Source organism: Dromiciops gliroides, chromosome 2 (genome assembly GCF_019393635.1).
Source record: "Dromiciops gliroides isolate mDroGli1 chromosome 2, mDroGli1.pri, whole genome shotgun sequence".
Classification (NCBI taxonomy): domain Eukaryota; kingdom Metazoa; phylum Chordata; class Mammalia; order Microbiotheria; family Microbiotheriidae; genus Dromiciops; species Dromiciops gliroides.
The window spans coordinates 202,963,517-202,978,571 of NC_057862.1; the positions used below are offsets into that span (position 1 = coordinate 202,963,517).

The 15,055-nt window shown below is 37.4% G+C and overlaps 1 protein-coding gene across 2 annotated transcripts in view; it reads left to right on the top strand.

Moving 5' to 3' along the window:
* Window positions 1-14,337, top strand: part of PRKD1 (protein kinase D1) — a 432,388-nt gene extending 418,051 nt beyond the window's left edge. For both annotated transcript variants that reach the window (XM_043986862.1, XM_043986863.1), the window contains 2 exons: window positions 12,225-12,310; window positions 13,834-14,337. In XM_043986862.1, the coding sequence (XP_043842797.1) occupies window positions 12,225-12,310; window positions 13,834-14,052 (305 nt within the window). In that variant the 3' untranslated portion in view covers window positions 14,053-14,337. The remainder of the gene's footprint in view (window positions 1-12,224; window positions 12,311-13,833) is intronic.
* Window positions 14,338-15,055: the final 718 nt, after the last annotated feature.

Sequence of the window (15,055 nt, forward strand, 5' to 3'; positions counted from 1 at the left end):
GGGTTTTTCTTTAAACAAATATTTATTTTTAGAGAAAAACTATGCAGAAGGAGTTTTGAATAAGAATGTAGCTGTTGATTATACCCTGTGTGTAGTTTCCTTGTTCACAAAGAAACTCAACAATTGAAACCCTGGGATTTGTACTTTGATTTCTAAGTTTTTAAATGTCCAAGTTTATTTTATTCTTAAAAGTATGGGGGCAGCTAGGTGGCGCAGTGGATAAGGCACCAGCCTTGGATTCAAGAAGACCTGAGTTCAAACCCAGCCTCAGACACTTACTAGCTGTGTGACCCTGGGCAAGTCACTTAACCCCCATTGCCCTGAAAAAAAAAAAGAAAAAAAAAGTATGGTAGGTTTAGGGCTGTAAAGTTTCTTCAAGGCCATCAAGTCCCTCCTTTCATACATAGGAAGCTAAGTCAGAGATGTGAAAGGACTTAGCCATATTCTCACTGGGAGTAAGTGGCAAAGCCAGGATTTCAGCCTGAGCCATTGAGGCCCAAATCCATGGATCTTTATACATGTTCATGCTACCTCTTATAAATGGTAATATCAGAGTACCATTTTGTTGAAATGGAAAACTATGATTAGGATGTTTTCCAATAATGGAATATCATTAGTTATGTCAGCATAATAAGGTAAATTCTTGATTGCTACCTTAAAGTTTTGAAAATGTTATTGAAAGCTAAAGTTTATAATTCTGTATAAATCATAGGATTAGAGCTGAAAGAGAATTTTAAATGTCATCTAGTACAACCTCTCCCTTTTATAGATGAAGAAACTAACAGTTTGCAGAGGTAAAGAGATTTACCCAGCTTGGTAGCACAGTGCCTGTAGTCAGAAGGACCTGAGTTCAAATCCAGCCTTAGACACTGGCTGTGTGACCATGGGTAAGTCACTTAACCCTGTTTGCCTTGGTTTCCTCATCTGTAAAATGAGCTGGAGAAGGAAATGGCAAACCGCTCTAGTATCTTTGCCAAGGAAACCCCAAATGGGGTCATAAAGAGTCGAACATGACTGAGATGACTGAACAACAGCAACACATGCTTAGTGAGAGATTTGGAATTTAAATCCAAGTTCTCTTACTGTGATTCCAGAATTCCTTCCACTGCACTATACTGTTTCAGCTTGTACTTACTCTCGTGCATCCCGTAAGACCTTTCACAGTATGTGAACCTTCTCAGAAATGTGAGAATGGATACAAAACAGGGGTACCATCCATCATCGAATCTCTCTCTACGGAGACCAGGATGGAAAAAAAAAAAAAGATTTTGGCTTGCCTTGAAAGGTCTCAGTCTTCATTGGGTTTCTGTGTTTGACCAGGGAATGGAGTGAGATTAGGATATTCTGTTGACTTGTTTACAGTTTGTAGCCTTTGGCACTGGCCCACTAGAGCAGCTTCCCAGTGTTGCCCAGCAACAACATGCAGAGTTGTGAGCTGGAATGTGGAGGGTTTTGCAAAACGATTTTTTAAAATAAACATGCAACTTGCCATCAGTGTGAAGCAAGCCATAAGGGAGATTAATAAGTACTGCACAGAGACAGGTAATGAGTCAGAAGTACAAAAGAAATTGAGTTTTATTTAACAGAAGAAAGAGAAGGAAGAAACTGAAGGAACGAACAATTGCAGTTCTACTAAGAAAGAAAGGGTACAGGAAAGGATATAATTAGAGGAAGAAAGTGGAAGAATGTGGAAATCAAATAAAAGCCCAAGAGTAAAACTGGACCTAGGATTCACAAAGAGTTCTCCTTTAAGGGGGAAAACATTTTTTTTCAGGGTTTTACACATTTTTACACATTTTTGATATAATGTCCTGAATTAAAACTTGGAGAATAATTATTGCTAATATTTATATAACATTTTAAGGCTTGAAAGGTATTTTGCATAATATATTTCATTTAATTTTATCCTTAAACAACCCTGCAAAGGTGAGTGCTGATATTTTACAGAAGAAACTAAGACAGAGAGCAGTTAAGTGACTTGCTCTGTATCACACAGCTAATACATATCTGAGGCAGGATTCAAACTCAGGTCTTTCTGTCTCTGCCATGTAGCTGGGAGCTATCTTGAACAGTACAAATTCTCCATTACTACTGGCATGCCCTCCTACATAGTTTTGTTATTCAGTTTTGTTGTGACTGCATTTGGGGTTTTCTTCATAAAAATACTGGAGTGATTTTTCATTTCCTTCTCCCGCTCATTTAACAGACAAGACAACTGAGGTAAATAGGGTTAAATAAATTGCCCAGAGTCCCACAGCTAGTGTCTGAGGCCAGATTTGAACCTAGTTCTTGCTGATGGCAGCCCAGTGTTCTGTCACTGAGCATCTATCTTTCTTCACATAGTAGGAACTCCAAAAATATTTTTTGAAGGAATGGGCATTATTAGTACCACTGAGAAGGGAGTAATTTAAATAATTTATTAAGTCATTTAATCTCTTTAGTACTTAGTGACAAAATATCTCTACTGTACTGAGTGGCATCCTAGGAACCTGAAACATCTGATCCATAACCAAACATGCAATTTTGTTAATATAGAGATCTCTGGGTGAAGAAGCTTCCTCTTCAAATGTAGATTGGCAAGTGTTCTGCAACTTCTGGAGTCAGCTAGATTTTAGTATGCATAAAGCACTGGCTCTCTAGTCAGAGGACCTCATTCAAATTCTGCCTCTGACATTTAGTACCTGTGAGATATCGGAGAACTTCCCTGAGCCTTAGTTTCCTCATGTAAAATGAGGAGGTTGGATTATCTGGCCTCTGAAATCTATGGAGTTTTTAGAGAATTGTCTGAGGGCATTTATAGCTTAAGTGACAGCTATGGTCACAGACCCACTAGGTGTCAGGCAAGGAACTTGAACTCAGATGTTCTTGACCCGGAGGCTAGCACTCTATCCCCTGTGCCAGATTGATTCTTTGATACTCATACAAAAATGGCCAGTGAATTTTTTTCTTGCTGTTAGTATCTGGTTTATGCCTTGGATGGCAAGCACAATATCGTCCTAGGTTTACGTACAACTGGCTATTTCTATGCACTTGTATATTTTCCTTACAAATCAGAATATATGTATAGTGTGTTCCTAGATTTCAGTGATCCTTCCCTTAGTTCACCACAGGTAAAATCTATATGTCAGGTTTCCTAAGAGAGCTCTCATTTTCATAATCTTACATAAGTCTTCTTAACATTTAAATCTTCAGTTTATACCAGGGTATTTTGTATTTGTTCAATTACAAACCTGTCTCCAAGGTGAGCTCTGATGTAGCTAAGGTCTTGAGCTGTCCAGAAAACTGTCAAGTTTAATGTTGAATCTGATAAATTTTTAACTTGTCAGCATTTTTATCTTTCAAAAGGGGGGAAATTGCTATTCTCGGCTTCATTCTTATCCTCAAGGAAGTGGCAGGAACCTTGAAAGAAAATTACTTTGCTACCCTAGAATTTGTGGCTACAAGGAAAGGTAGTTTGCATCATAGTTAAATATGGAACTAAACTTTAAGAAAACAAATTCTTAGAATTCACAGCAAAGGTAAGCATGAGTTTGTGTCTCAAAATCTCAAAAATGGAATATTGCCTCTGATCAAATTCAGATTATATAATAGTGAATAGTTAAGTGGTGTGGTGAATAGATCTCCTGGGCCTGGAGTCAGAAAGATGAGTTAAAATTAATACTCAGGCACTTTACTAGCTGTGTGACCCTAAGATAATTAATCTCTGCCTGCCTCAGTTTCCTTTACTGAAAAATAGGGGGGATACCACTCCCCCCGCAGCTGTCATGAGAATTAAATAAGATGATATTTGTACATTGCTCTTAGAACACTGCTTGGCACATAGTAGGTGCTTAATAAATGATTGTTTCCTTCCTTCCACTCCCAGTAAGAAAGAAAACAGGGAAGGTTCTAATGAAAATTGAGTGACTACATAAGGAACCCAATGGTGAGTTAAGATTGGTGAAGTATGCCAAAAATGGAAGGAATGAATAACCAAAAGCACATACTAAGTCACTAACATAAAAAAAAGAATAATGTCAGAAAGGGTAAAACCCAAAACAAATTGAATCTTAAGAAAAATACTTATGACAGTATAAAATTATGTGTATACATACATACATGCATGCAAATTTTGAAGGGGAATGAAAAATAAATATTTCACTGCTAGAAGATAGTGTAATGTCAAGAGATAGTGGTTTATTTCTATTTTGCAAAAAAAAATAAAGCAGTCTTTAAAGTAGAAAAGGTATGAAATCAATATACAGATGGAAGTTTAGGTGATCCTGAAAGAACATTTAGCCACTTTACATAAATATAGATGGATTAAATCCCAAGATGATGAAGTCACTTGGAGGTAAGAGCTACTGTGGTAAATTTTTGATTATTCATAGAGAAGAAAAAAGGCAATAGAAAATTAAAGAATTGCAATGTAATTTTAAACAATAAAAGGAAAGGATTGACTCTAGAAACTCTAAAACTCTCAATGTTGGAAACTGTGACATCTGACACATTTGTTTTCCTTTTCCCTTCCCTTCCCTTCCCTTCCCTTCCCTTCCCTTCCCTTCTCTTCCCTTCCCTTCCCTTCCCTTCCCTTCCCTTCCCTTCCCTTCCCTTCCCTTCCCTTCCCTTCCCTTCCCTTCCCTTCCCTTCCCTTCCCTTCCCTTCCCTTCCCTTCCCTTCCCTTCCCTTCCCTTCCCTTCCCTTCCCTTCCCTTCCCTTCCCTTCCCTTCCCTTCCCTCCCCTCCCCTTCCCTCCCCTCCCCTCCCCTCCCCTCCCCTCCCCTCCCCTTCCCTTCCCTCCCCTCCCCTCCCCTTCCCGTCCCTCCCCTCCCCTCCCCTCCCCTCCCCTCCCCTCCCCTCCCCTCCCCTCCCCTCCCCAATTCACAGGTTCAATCCAACTTAATTGGCAAGGAAGCATTTCTCTGCTCTATTTCTAACCTGGTCTGGAGTACCCTGGCTTTGGCAGAGTACATTCCAGCCATGAGAGATAACCAATGATTTTGAAGACACAGGAATGGAAGACAGAGTGCTTTGTATGAGGAACAGAGAAAAGACCTGTTTAGCTAGACCTAGACCCTGGGAAGGAGAGGAATATATAAAAAGCTAAGAAAGATAGTTTGATACCAGGTTGTTAAGAGCTTTAAAAGCCAAACAGAGAAGTTTATATTTTATCCTAGAGATAAAACATTTAACAAAGTATCTTATGATAAACTTGTGGAAATGTAAGCTAGATTATAATACTATAGTTATGCCTGATTAATGTGAATAGTGAATTCCATGAAGTAGTCTCATTATTTGAATTTTCACTGCATGTTTCCATTGGGCTGGAACCAACTACCATCTTTTCCATATATTGTAACTTGAAATAATCTAAATTTGTATGATGTGACCACTTTGTGAGATTCAGTATTTGTGTAATCAGGATTTAGCTTGATTAGAAGGATTCCCCATCAGTTGATCCTCTTTAAATAATGTGTTAATGAATAATTGCATCAATCTAGAGGGAGGTCTCTAGTGGGAACCATGGGGCTCTGTATCTAATATAAAAGGGACCCCAGATGTCATCTAGTTCAACCTCCTTATTTTTATTTTATTATTTTTTTTTTTTAATGAGGCAATTGGGGTTAAGTGACTTGCCCAGGGTCACACAGCTAGTAAGTGTTGAGTGTCCGAGGCCGGATTTGAACTCAGGTACTCCTGACTCCAGGGCCGGTGCTCTATCCACTGTGCTACCTAGCTGCCCCCAACCTCCTTATTTTTAAGTATGAAAATTGAAATTCAGGGAGGTTAAATGACTTTCCAGTCATACCAGTGTTAAACCCATACCAGTATTAAGTGGCAAAGGTGAAATTTTAAGTTCAAACCCAGGTCCTCTGCCTCCACATTCAGAGTTACTTCCATTATACCGTGCTCTAGAATTAATTAGAAGGACCCTTAAGTGCCATCTAGTCCAATCTTTTATCTTTGGCAGCAATTCTTTCAACTTGGCCCCTTCCTACTCAACATTTTCTCAATTACTTGGATGAAGACATAGATGCTTATCAGATTTACAAATGACACAAACTTGGAAAGGAGAGCTACTATGATAGATAACAGCATCAAGATTCAAAACAATCTCAGCAGGCTGGAATCCTGGGCCAAAACCAACAAGATGAAATTTCACAGGGATAAATGTAAAATTCTTCACATTAAGAGCCAAAAGAATTTCACAAGTACAAGATGGGGGAGACCTGGCTAGACAGAAGTTCATGTGAAAAAGATATGGGAGGGCACAGTTGACTCCAGGCTTAATCTGAAGCCAGGGTCTAATCTGACTGCTCAAAAGGCTATCAGATTTAGGTGGCAGATCACGGACAATAATTTTTACACTCTGCTCTGGTCAGATTATATCTGAAATATCCCTTTGAATTACATGCAGTGCATTTTTAAAAGGACAGTGACAAGCTAAATTTATCTAGAAGAGGAGGGGAGGATGGCAAAGGTTCTGAAATACAATTTCATATGTGTGTCAGAACGGTTAACATAAGGCGATTTAGGGAAGACATGACATTTTCCTTCATGTAGAAAAGTAGACTTGCTATTTGTAACTCAAGGATAGAACTAGAGCCAAGACATAGAGCTTACAGGGGTAGAGATTTCAGCTCAGTACAAGAATCACCCTTCTAACAAGACATGTCTTGTTAGAAGACATTGAAATTCAAACCCAGGGAATGAACTGACTTCTCAGGTAGGGAGCTTCATGTCTCTAGAAGTATTCAAGGACAGGACATACAACCATCTTTCAGATACATTGTAGAAAGGAATTTTCCCCCACTGGGCAGGAGATAGCATAGTCCTGACTCTTCCACTAATCCACTTTTTGTTTCTTTGAGTCCCTTTATTTCTCTGGATGTCATTTACCTCATTTGTAAAATGAGGGTGTTCAACTACATGATCTCTAAGGGTCTTTCCAACCCTTGTATTCTGTGTGTTACTTGGAATTGTTTACCTATTGTTTCATGGACATGTTTTATCTCCTAAAGTAGGCTGCAGGCTTCTGAAGATCATGAATCACATCATCTTTTATATACCCCAATTTTTAAATACAAAAACTATGCTTTCAAATAAGTGGATGAATAAATAAAGAGATGGGAAGCAAAAGCAGGATTGCTTCTAGGGTTGGAAGAAGTGGTATCAAATCATTTATTATGCTCCCTGCCTATATGACACTTGTACAAATCACCCTAACTCCTTTGGCTTCCACTGGCTTCCATTTGAAACAAGGGAGCTGAACTAGATGGCTTCTGAGATCTCATAACTCTTATATGTCTATGAAAAGGGAAGGGAATAAGCATTTATTATACAGCACCTACTATGTTCCAGGCCCTAGGCTAATCACATTTTTTTTTAGTGAGGCAATTGGGGTTAAGTGACTTGCTCAGGGTCATACAACTAGTAAGTGTTAAGTGTCTGAGGCTGGATTTGAACTCAGGTACTCCTGACACCAGGGTCATTGTTGGTCCAACAAATAAATATAATAAAATATCATTAAATACCTGCTATGTATAAAGAGGCAGGTAAGTTGTATAATGAATAAAGTGGTAGCACTGGAGTCAAGGAAGACCCTAATTCAAATCCTGTCTGAGACACTTGCTAGCCATGTAACCCTGAGCAAATCACTTAATTTTTCTCAGGCTCCATTTCCTTGTCTATGAAATGGGCACCATAAGAACACCTACTTCACAGAGTTGTTGGAGGATCAAATTAAATTATATTCGTGAAGCCCTTGGCAAACCTCTGTGTACACGTTAGCCACAGTTATTATTACTACCAAGCTAAGCACAATGGCAGTACAAAAATTAAAACATAGCCTCGTCCCTCTAGGAATCCAGTCAAGCAGGATCAATTCTATGCATATAGTGCAAATAACACAAAATAAATGTGCTGCAGAGAAAGAAGCAATGATTTTTTTTTTTGAGAAAAAATGATTTTTGGCTGGGTATGTAGGATGGGAGGAGTTAGATGAAAGTATTATGGAAAGTATCAAGAAGATGGCTTTTGAGCTGAACTTTGAAAGATGGGTATGATTTCAACAAGCCTGAGTGTAACGGAATACATTTCCTCAGCCAAGGCGTGGAGACAAGAGTAATAAGAGTTCAAGGATAGTGAATGGTCCAACTCGGAAAAATGATGACTCCATGCTGAAAAGGTAGGCTGGTTCCAGGTTGTAGCAGGCCTTAAATATCATTATAAGGAATTTGGATTTTAGATCAGGGCTTCTTAAAATTTTTCTCCTTGCAACCCCTTTTTGCCAAAGATATTTTTCCATGACTCTGGTTATATAGGTATATAAAATAGCTATATATAATCTTTTCCTATTGCCAAATTTTTCATGACCCCTACATTTAGTTATATGACCCCATATGGGGTAGCAACCCATAGTTTAAAAAGCTTTGGGATAGATACTACAGGGTCATTGAAAGATTCTGATCAAGGCAATGACTTGGAGTTCAGCATCAACAAGTTTATGCTTGAAGGATGATAAAACAATTAGAATTACTAACTTTTATTTTCTATGCAGAAAAACCATTCACCAGTGTCCTAGAATTTGAATTGTTTGAACTATTGTCTGAGACAAGCCCTTCAAAAATAACTGTGACCTACCTGCCTTCCCTCCATCTAGTGTGCCTCAACTCTTTTGAGCCATATGACATTATTAGCTTTCCATTGTCTTAGTACCTTCTGTTTATATATATGATGGCATCTAGTTGTCTATGAAATCTACATATGTATATTTGGGTATATTTATACATAAACACACATGCACATACATATATACCTATTTATACCTATAGGTAAATATCTATCATCTATCTATCTATCTATCTATCTATCTATCTATCTATCTATCTATCTATCTATCTATCTACCTATCTATCATCTATCTATCTATCCATACACACATACACATAGAATTCTCTCCTTATATCCTATAATATTTTCTGCATGGTAGATGCTTCATTTTGCCTTGATACTGCATATCCAGCTGCATAGGTGCCTCAGGTACTTTGACACTTAATGAGGCTGCTGATTGCATGCTTCATTCAGCAGAACAATTTCTTCATCATCACATATTACACTCTCCCTACACTCCAACTCCTCATCTGGCATTGCTTACCTCTTTATTCAGGCAGTGTGGTACACTGTGGGGGCCAATTTGGGGAAAAAACAACAACAACAGGTCTTTTATTGAGTTGCTTTGCTCTTGCCTTCCTAATTATAGAATTCAAAGCAGAATGAGTGAATTAATTTTGTGCATTTTATCCCTGCGGTTTCTGGGGAGACAATTCTGCTACACATTTCCAGTTGCATATAAGCTCTGCCACTGTTGGCAGCCCACCATTTTTGCTGTCCGATTTCATAGAGGCTTGAATAAAGCATGCACTTTACTCACCAGTGAACAAATCTGGTGAATGGATATTTTAACTCACATGCTCAAATAAGTGGTTTACTTGGAGAGCTACATTTTCAAAAGATCTTGAAAGCATATATGTGGAATTTGAAATTGGACTGTGCCCTGGTACCATAGCTTAGTACAAAAGCAGACAGAGCCATTGAAAGCATTTGGATGTATTGCACTGCACGTGATTTATCCATCAAAAAAGTGCTTTAAGTATTTTGTACCATAGCTTTTTGATGTATTGTAGGGCTGCAAGTCATAGAACACTACAGTCTCCAAAGAATTGAAATTAAGGATCACCCAAAGGGCAGTAGAGGAGAACATGGTGGGCATGAACAGGCTGAAACACATTACAAATGGGGGTTGTAAAGGAGAAGCAGTAGAAGGAATGTAATCAGAGAAACATATAAGCAGTGAAAAGATGGGTTAGACATATGAGCCAGAAGCAAGAGAGAACCACTGTACATGCTCCAACATGATCATTTCCCCACAATTTCAAAAGGAGGCTCCTTATAGTGAACTTATGCAAGAATGCATGCAAGAATTGAATAGTATACAGAGATGGGGATAGTTTGGTGGGAATACTAAAATTCCAAACCTGGAAAGAATATCCCATAGCCAAAATAGTAAGATCAGAAATCCATTTAAGGAGTAGTTAAGGAGTATGGCATCACAATGAAGGGAACACATTCTGGATGGCAACGTAATAGGGATGAAAATTTGCCAATGATTATAGTGAACTACTTTGATAGAAGACTCTATAGTCTAAGTGGCATAGTTATAAGAGAAGGATGAAAAAGTCACATTAAATGTCACTGCTTTCTATTGAACCTGAAGATAACATTAAACCCTTCTGAGTTTTGAAGTGATTTGTTGATTGGATACACTGTGAGAATATATTTCAAAACTATGAATGAGCAGGAAAGTGTTAAATATGTATCAGTATGAGAAAATTTAAGCTAATACATTTAGGGAGAGACTATTTTAAAATATACTTGGAAGATGTTAAGGTTTAATTGACAATTAGATTGTAAATTACCATAAGCCAGTCCTGTGACTGATTCATCTTGGTAGCTTTCATATCTAGTGCAGAGCCATGTGAACAGCAGGAATCTATTAGAAGTATGTCATTGAATTGAATCAGTTACAGCCCTAAGAAAATGAACGGAAAGCCATGTGAACTGGTCCAAAAAAGGCCAGTCTACTTTGTTTTCAAATTTGTAAAAACATCTTATAGCTCAACATCCTTGTTATCTGATATTTTCTCTTGATTTTGATTATACTTACCTGTAATCAAAATACAGATAGGTTCAAATGAGGTGGGGTGTGGAAATGGTGGCTTGTCCAGACCCAGAATTTTGTTTCAGTAGAAAACACCCAGGGCGGAAATTCTTCCCATTTAATGCAAATCAGCAACTGAGAGAAAAGATTATTTCCTTCATATTAATAGCCAGTTACTAAAACTGGAGAGACCACAGATTTTTTTTTCTTTTCCAATCTCTCGAGGACAGGTCTTATGGAAACTAAGATTAACATTTTCCTCATTCTGGATGTTGCTCCTCCACGCAACTAGCTCAGGCTTGGGTGGGAGATATAGATTCTTTGTCTAGATTGTCCAAAGCTGGGGGAGGCCTTGGTATTGGGATAGTCTCTGTCCTACTCTCAGCCCCTCAGTGGAGTGAACTCACTTCTCCTTGTAAAGTCCACCTCTCATTAATTGTTAACCAATCACAGTTGATTGCCACCCTCAGGAACACTCCTCTTTCAAAGGATATATAAGTGGTGAGCTGTTGCCATGCTGATCTTTGGAATTGGAATATGCCACAGACCTCCCTTTATTAAAATTATGGCATTATTAATAAAACGATTACCCAGAAATTACATCTCTCGCACTTTTTAAACATCACACAACTCATCCAAAATCGGCAGACTTAGATAATTTACTGGGGAGATTACTGATAGGTTACTCTTGTCCGTGGCCACACAAGAAATATGCAGCAGAAGCAGGCCTTGAACTAGTTTTTCCTTATTCAAAGGTCAAATCCTTCTCTCCTATGCCATAATGCTACTCGCATGTAAATGAATAGTCCTTAAAACATTTTTATCTCCTGTCTCGAGGAGATCAAATTAGCTAGTGTAGGTCATATGCAGAACATGAAACTGGATGTTTCCAATGCCAAGGCCACTTGTCTTTTCATTATATCATGATGTTTCTTCAAAATGAGGTATATTCTTTTTAAAAAATATTTTTTTTACAAGGAATAGTTTCACTGGTTTTAATGTGAGTCAATGGAAATCACTTCTCTCCATAGGCTGAAAAGATTTACTTTGCATTTGTAATATTCTGCAATTGTATTGTATTATAATATTTCTACAATGTATTGCAATAATCTACATTTGCTTATCTGGGTACACATTTGTTTTCCCCAGTAAAACATAAGCTTTTTGAATACAGGGCCTGTTTTTATTCTTGTATATTTATCCCCAATTTTCAGCAAAGGACCTAAAACACAGTAGGCATTTAATAAATGCTTGTTGAATGAATGAACATTTACTATAGTATACTTCTTGTGGTTCTTGGGTTGACATCTTGGAATCTAGAAGATGATGAAATCTATCCATTAGTGTCCAGAAGAAAGAGTTTGTTGTGACTAGCATACTTAATGTGTTATGATACAGAGCTAAGAAAGAAGCTGCAAAGGAATATAAATTACTTAGAGAAATTTGTCATCCTCTTATAATAATGACATAATATGACTACCAATCTATCGACTGCTATAAAGTAAAAACAAATATTCTTCCCCTAGCCATTGATCTCATCAATAATTTGTTGCAAGTGAAAATGAGAAAACGCTATAGTGTGGACAAGACATTGAGTCACCCATGGCTACAGGTAATCCTTCATTAATTTCATAGTCTCTCCCAATAGGATAAACTACTGAATATTTATAGCAATTTGACTTTTATGGGTTTTTTATTTAAGAAAAACAATTATTGATGTATTTTTCAGAATGAAAATACTTCAAGAATTGCAAGGCCTTATTCTAAGTTATGTTCATTGACAAAATGCATAGAATGCCTTAGAATATAACAAACCATGTATTTTATATTATATTTCATCTTAAAGAAATAATCTCCTAACTACATAAACTAGAAAAGACGACCTCCTTTCACCCCATTTTTCCTGAAAAAAACAGAGGGCATAACAGCTCAGAGGGCTGGGTTTAAAAAGCATCTGTATTCATGAGACAAATAACCAAACAGATGCCCATCTGCTCATTTGGTGTTAGTTTGCAGGATATATTTTCAAAACCTGAGATCTTATGCATTCTAACATAAAACAGATATTTATCATATACATTTAAAGTATGTTCATAAACATTTAGCATAACTAGCCATAAGTTGAAAATTAATTCTCATAAATGGAATATTCAGAATTTATACATGTAATGGAATACCAAAATAGGATGTTATATGGCTCAAATTATTTGTATTCCTAAATTGGGCAACTTTGATTCAAAGTATAATATAAACAAGATATATATGAAAAGAGTTACACCAACAGGCTGCATACTTTAGGAGATACGAGGCCATCCTTGGAGTTCAGAACTCAATACAAATCCTGCCTCTGACACATTCTAACTGTGTGACCATAGAAAGGTTATTTAAATTCTCATTGCTCCCAGGTAATTCTTTAAGACTCCAAGGTAAAGATGACTTGCTGTTCTAAATCACTGGCTGAAGGGATGGAGTTCCCTACACTGAGGAAAAACTAGTCTCAGATCCTTCCTGCCCTTAAAACAAAGAAAACAAATTGGAAACTCACATTTGCCTGTCCTGACCGTGTCAAGTTATAGTAAGCTTAGGAAAGATGAATTATTTCCATAGTAATGAAGTCATAAATATAGTCATAAAGTGTAATATATAGTCTTATATGTAGTCATAAAGAGGTATCAACTCTATTTGCAGAATTGGAACTGTGTTGTATAGGAAGAACTCCAAGGAACAGAGGATTTACAACTAGAAGAGACTGTAGAGGTCACATCATACAGATTCCTCACTATACATATTAAGAAGATTTTGACTCAGAGAGGTTATATCATAGGCTCATAGATATATGGCTTGAAGGGACCTCTGAAGTCATGTAGCCATAGAAACTAAGGCCCAGTGAGGGTTAGTTATTTTCTCAAGGTCATACAGAGAGCATCATAAGTAGGATTTAAACCCAGGTTCTCCGATTCCAGATCCAGTCTTCTTCCTATCGATAAGAAAAAACAACCGGTGTTACAAAGGAAGTAGCAGAGCCAGGATGCAACTCATTACTTCAGACCACATTGCTTTCTTCACTAAAACATGGGCTTTGTGGCCACTAAGTTTAATGATCTCAATGTTAACATTTGGTATTTTCTTTCCCAGGACTATCAGACCTGGTTAGACTTACGAGAGCTCGAATGCAAGATCGGGGAGCGCTACATCACGCATGAAAGTGATGACTTAAGGTGGGAACAGTATGCGGGAGATCAGGGTCTGCAGTATCCAGCCCACCTTAGTGATCATAATGCTGAGCACAGTGCAAACCCAGAGCCAGAAGAAACAGAGATGAGAGCCCTCAGTGAGCGGGTCAGCATCCTCTAAGTTATAGCCCCTATAATCTGTCAAAACACTGTGGAATTAATAAATACATACGGTCAGGTTTAACATTCGCCTTGCAGAACTGCCATCATTTTCTGTCAGATGGGAACAAAGCTGTTAAACTGTTAGCACTGTTGATGTATCTTAGTTGCCAAGACAAATCAACAGAAGCATTTGTATTTTATGTGACCCAACTGTGTTGTATTAACAAAAGTTCCCTGAAACACTAAACTTGTTCTTGTGAATGATTCATGTTATATTTAATGCATTAAACCTGTCTCCACTGTGCCTTTGCAAATCAGTGTTTTTCTTACTTGAGTCTCATGTTGGTAAGAGAATGAAACTTTCCATGAAATCAGGTCTGTTTTGTGTGCACCACTAATATTGAATGTATAAGCAAACTCTTGAAGAGTAGACTATTACTACTGTTCCGTGAACAACTCCTAAAGTCATTGGGAAAATCAAAATGAAGCAAAAGGTTTATTTGATATAAGAGGAAAAAAAAGACAATCATTAAGGTGAAATTCTCAAACACAAATGCATGCAAGAGACAAGATACTCTATAGTTTCAGATGAGATGCCTTCTATTTGTACCTGAGTATATTTGTGTCCCAGTAAATGTGCTTGCACACACACCAGGACAACTGCTCTTATACCTAAATGCCTTAGTCACGTAAACTGTCATTCATATATATATATATATATATATATATATATGTGTGTGTGTGTGTGTGTGTGTATGTATATATATATATATGTACATATACATGTAAAATCAGTTACATTTCACCTTTTCTTACAGTATTCTGCTGTACAATGGAAATTCCGCAGTTGCACAACCTGTTGCCTTTGTGTATGTTTTCAATAATAAAAACAAACAACAAAACCAGACAAAGAAAGCCTTGTCAAAAATATTTTCCTCTGATGATGAATTCTTTCCTTTGAAATTCACATGAATCAAGCTTGGGATGACTCAGAGATATTTATGTAAGAAATCAAGAAGTCA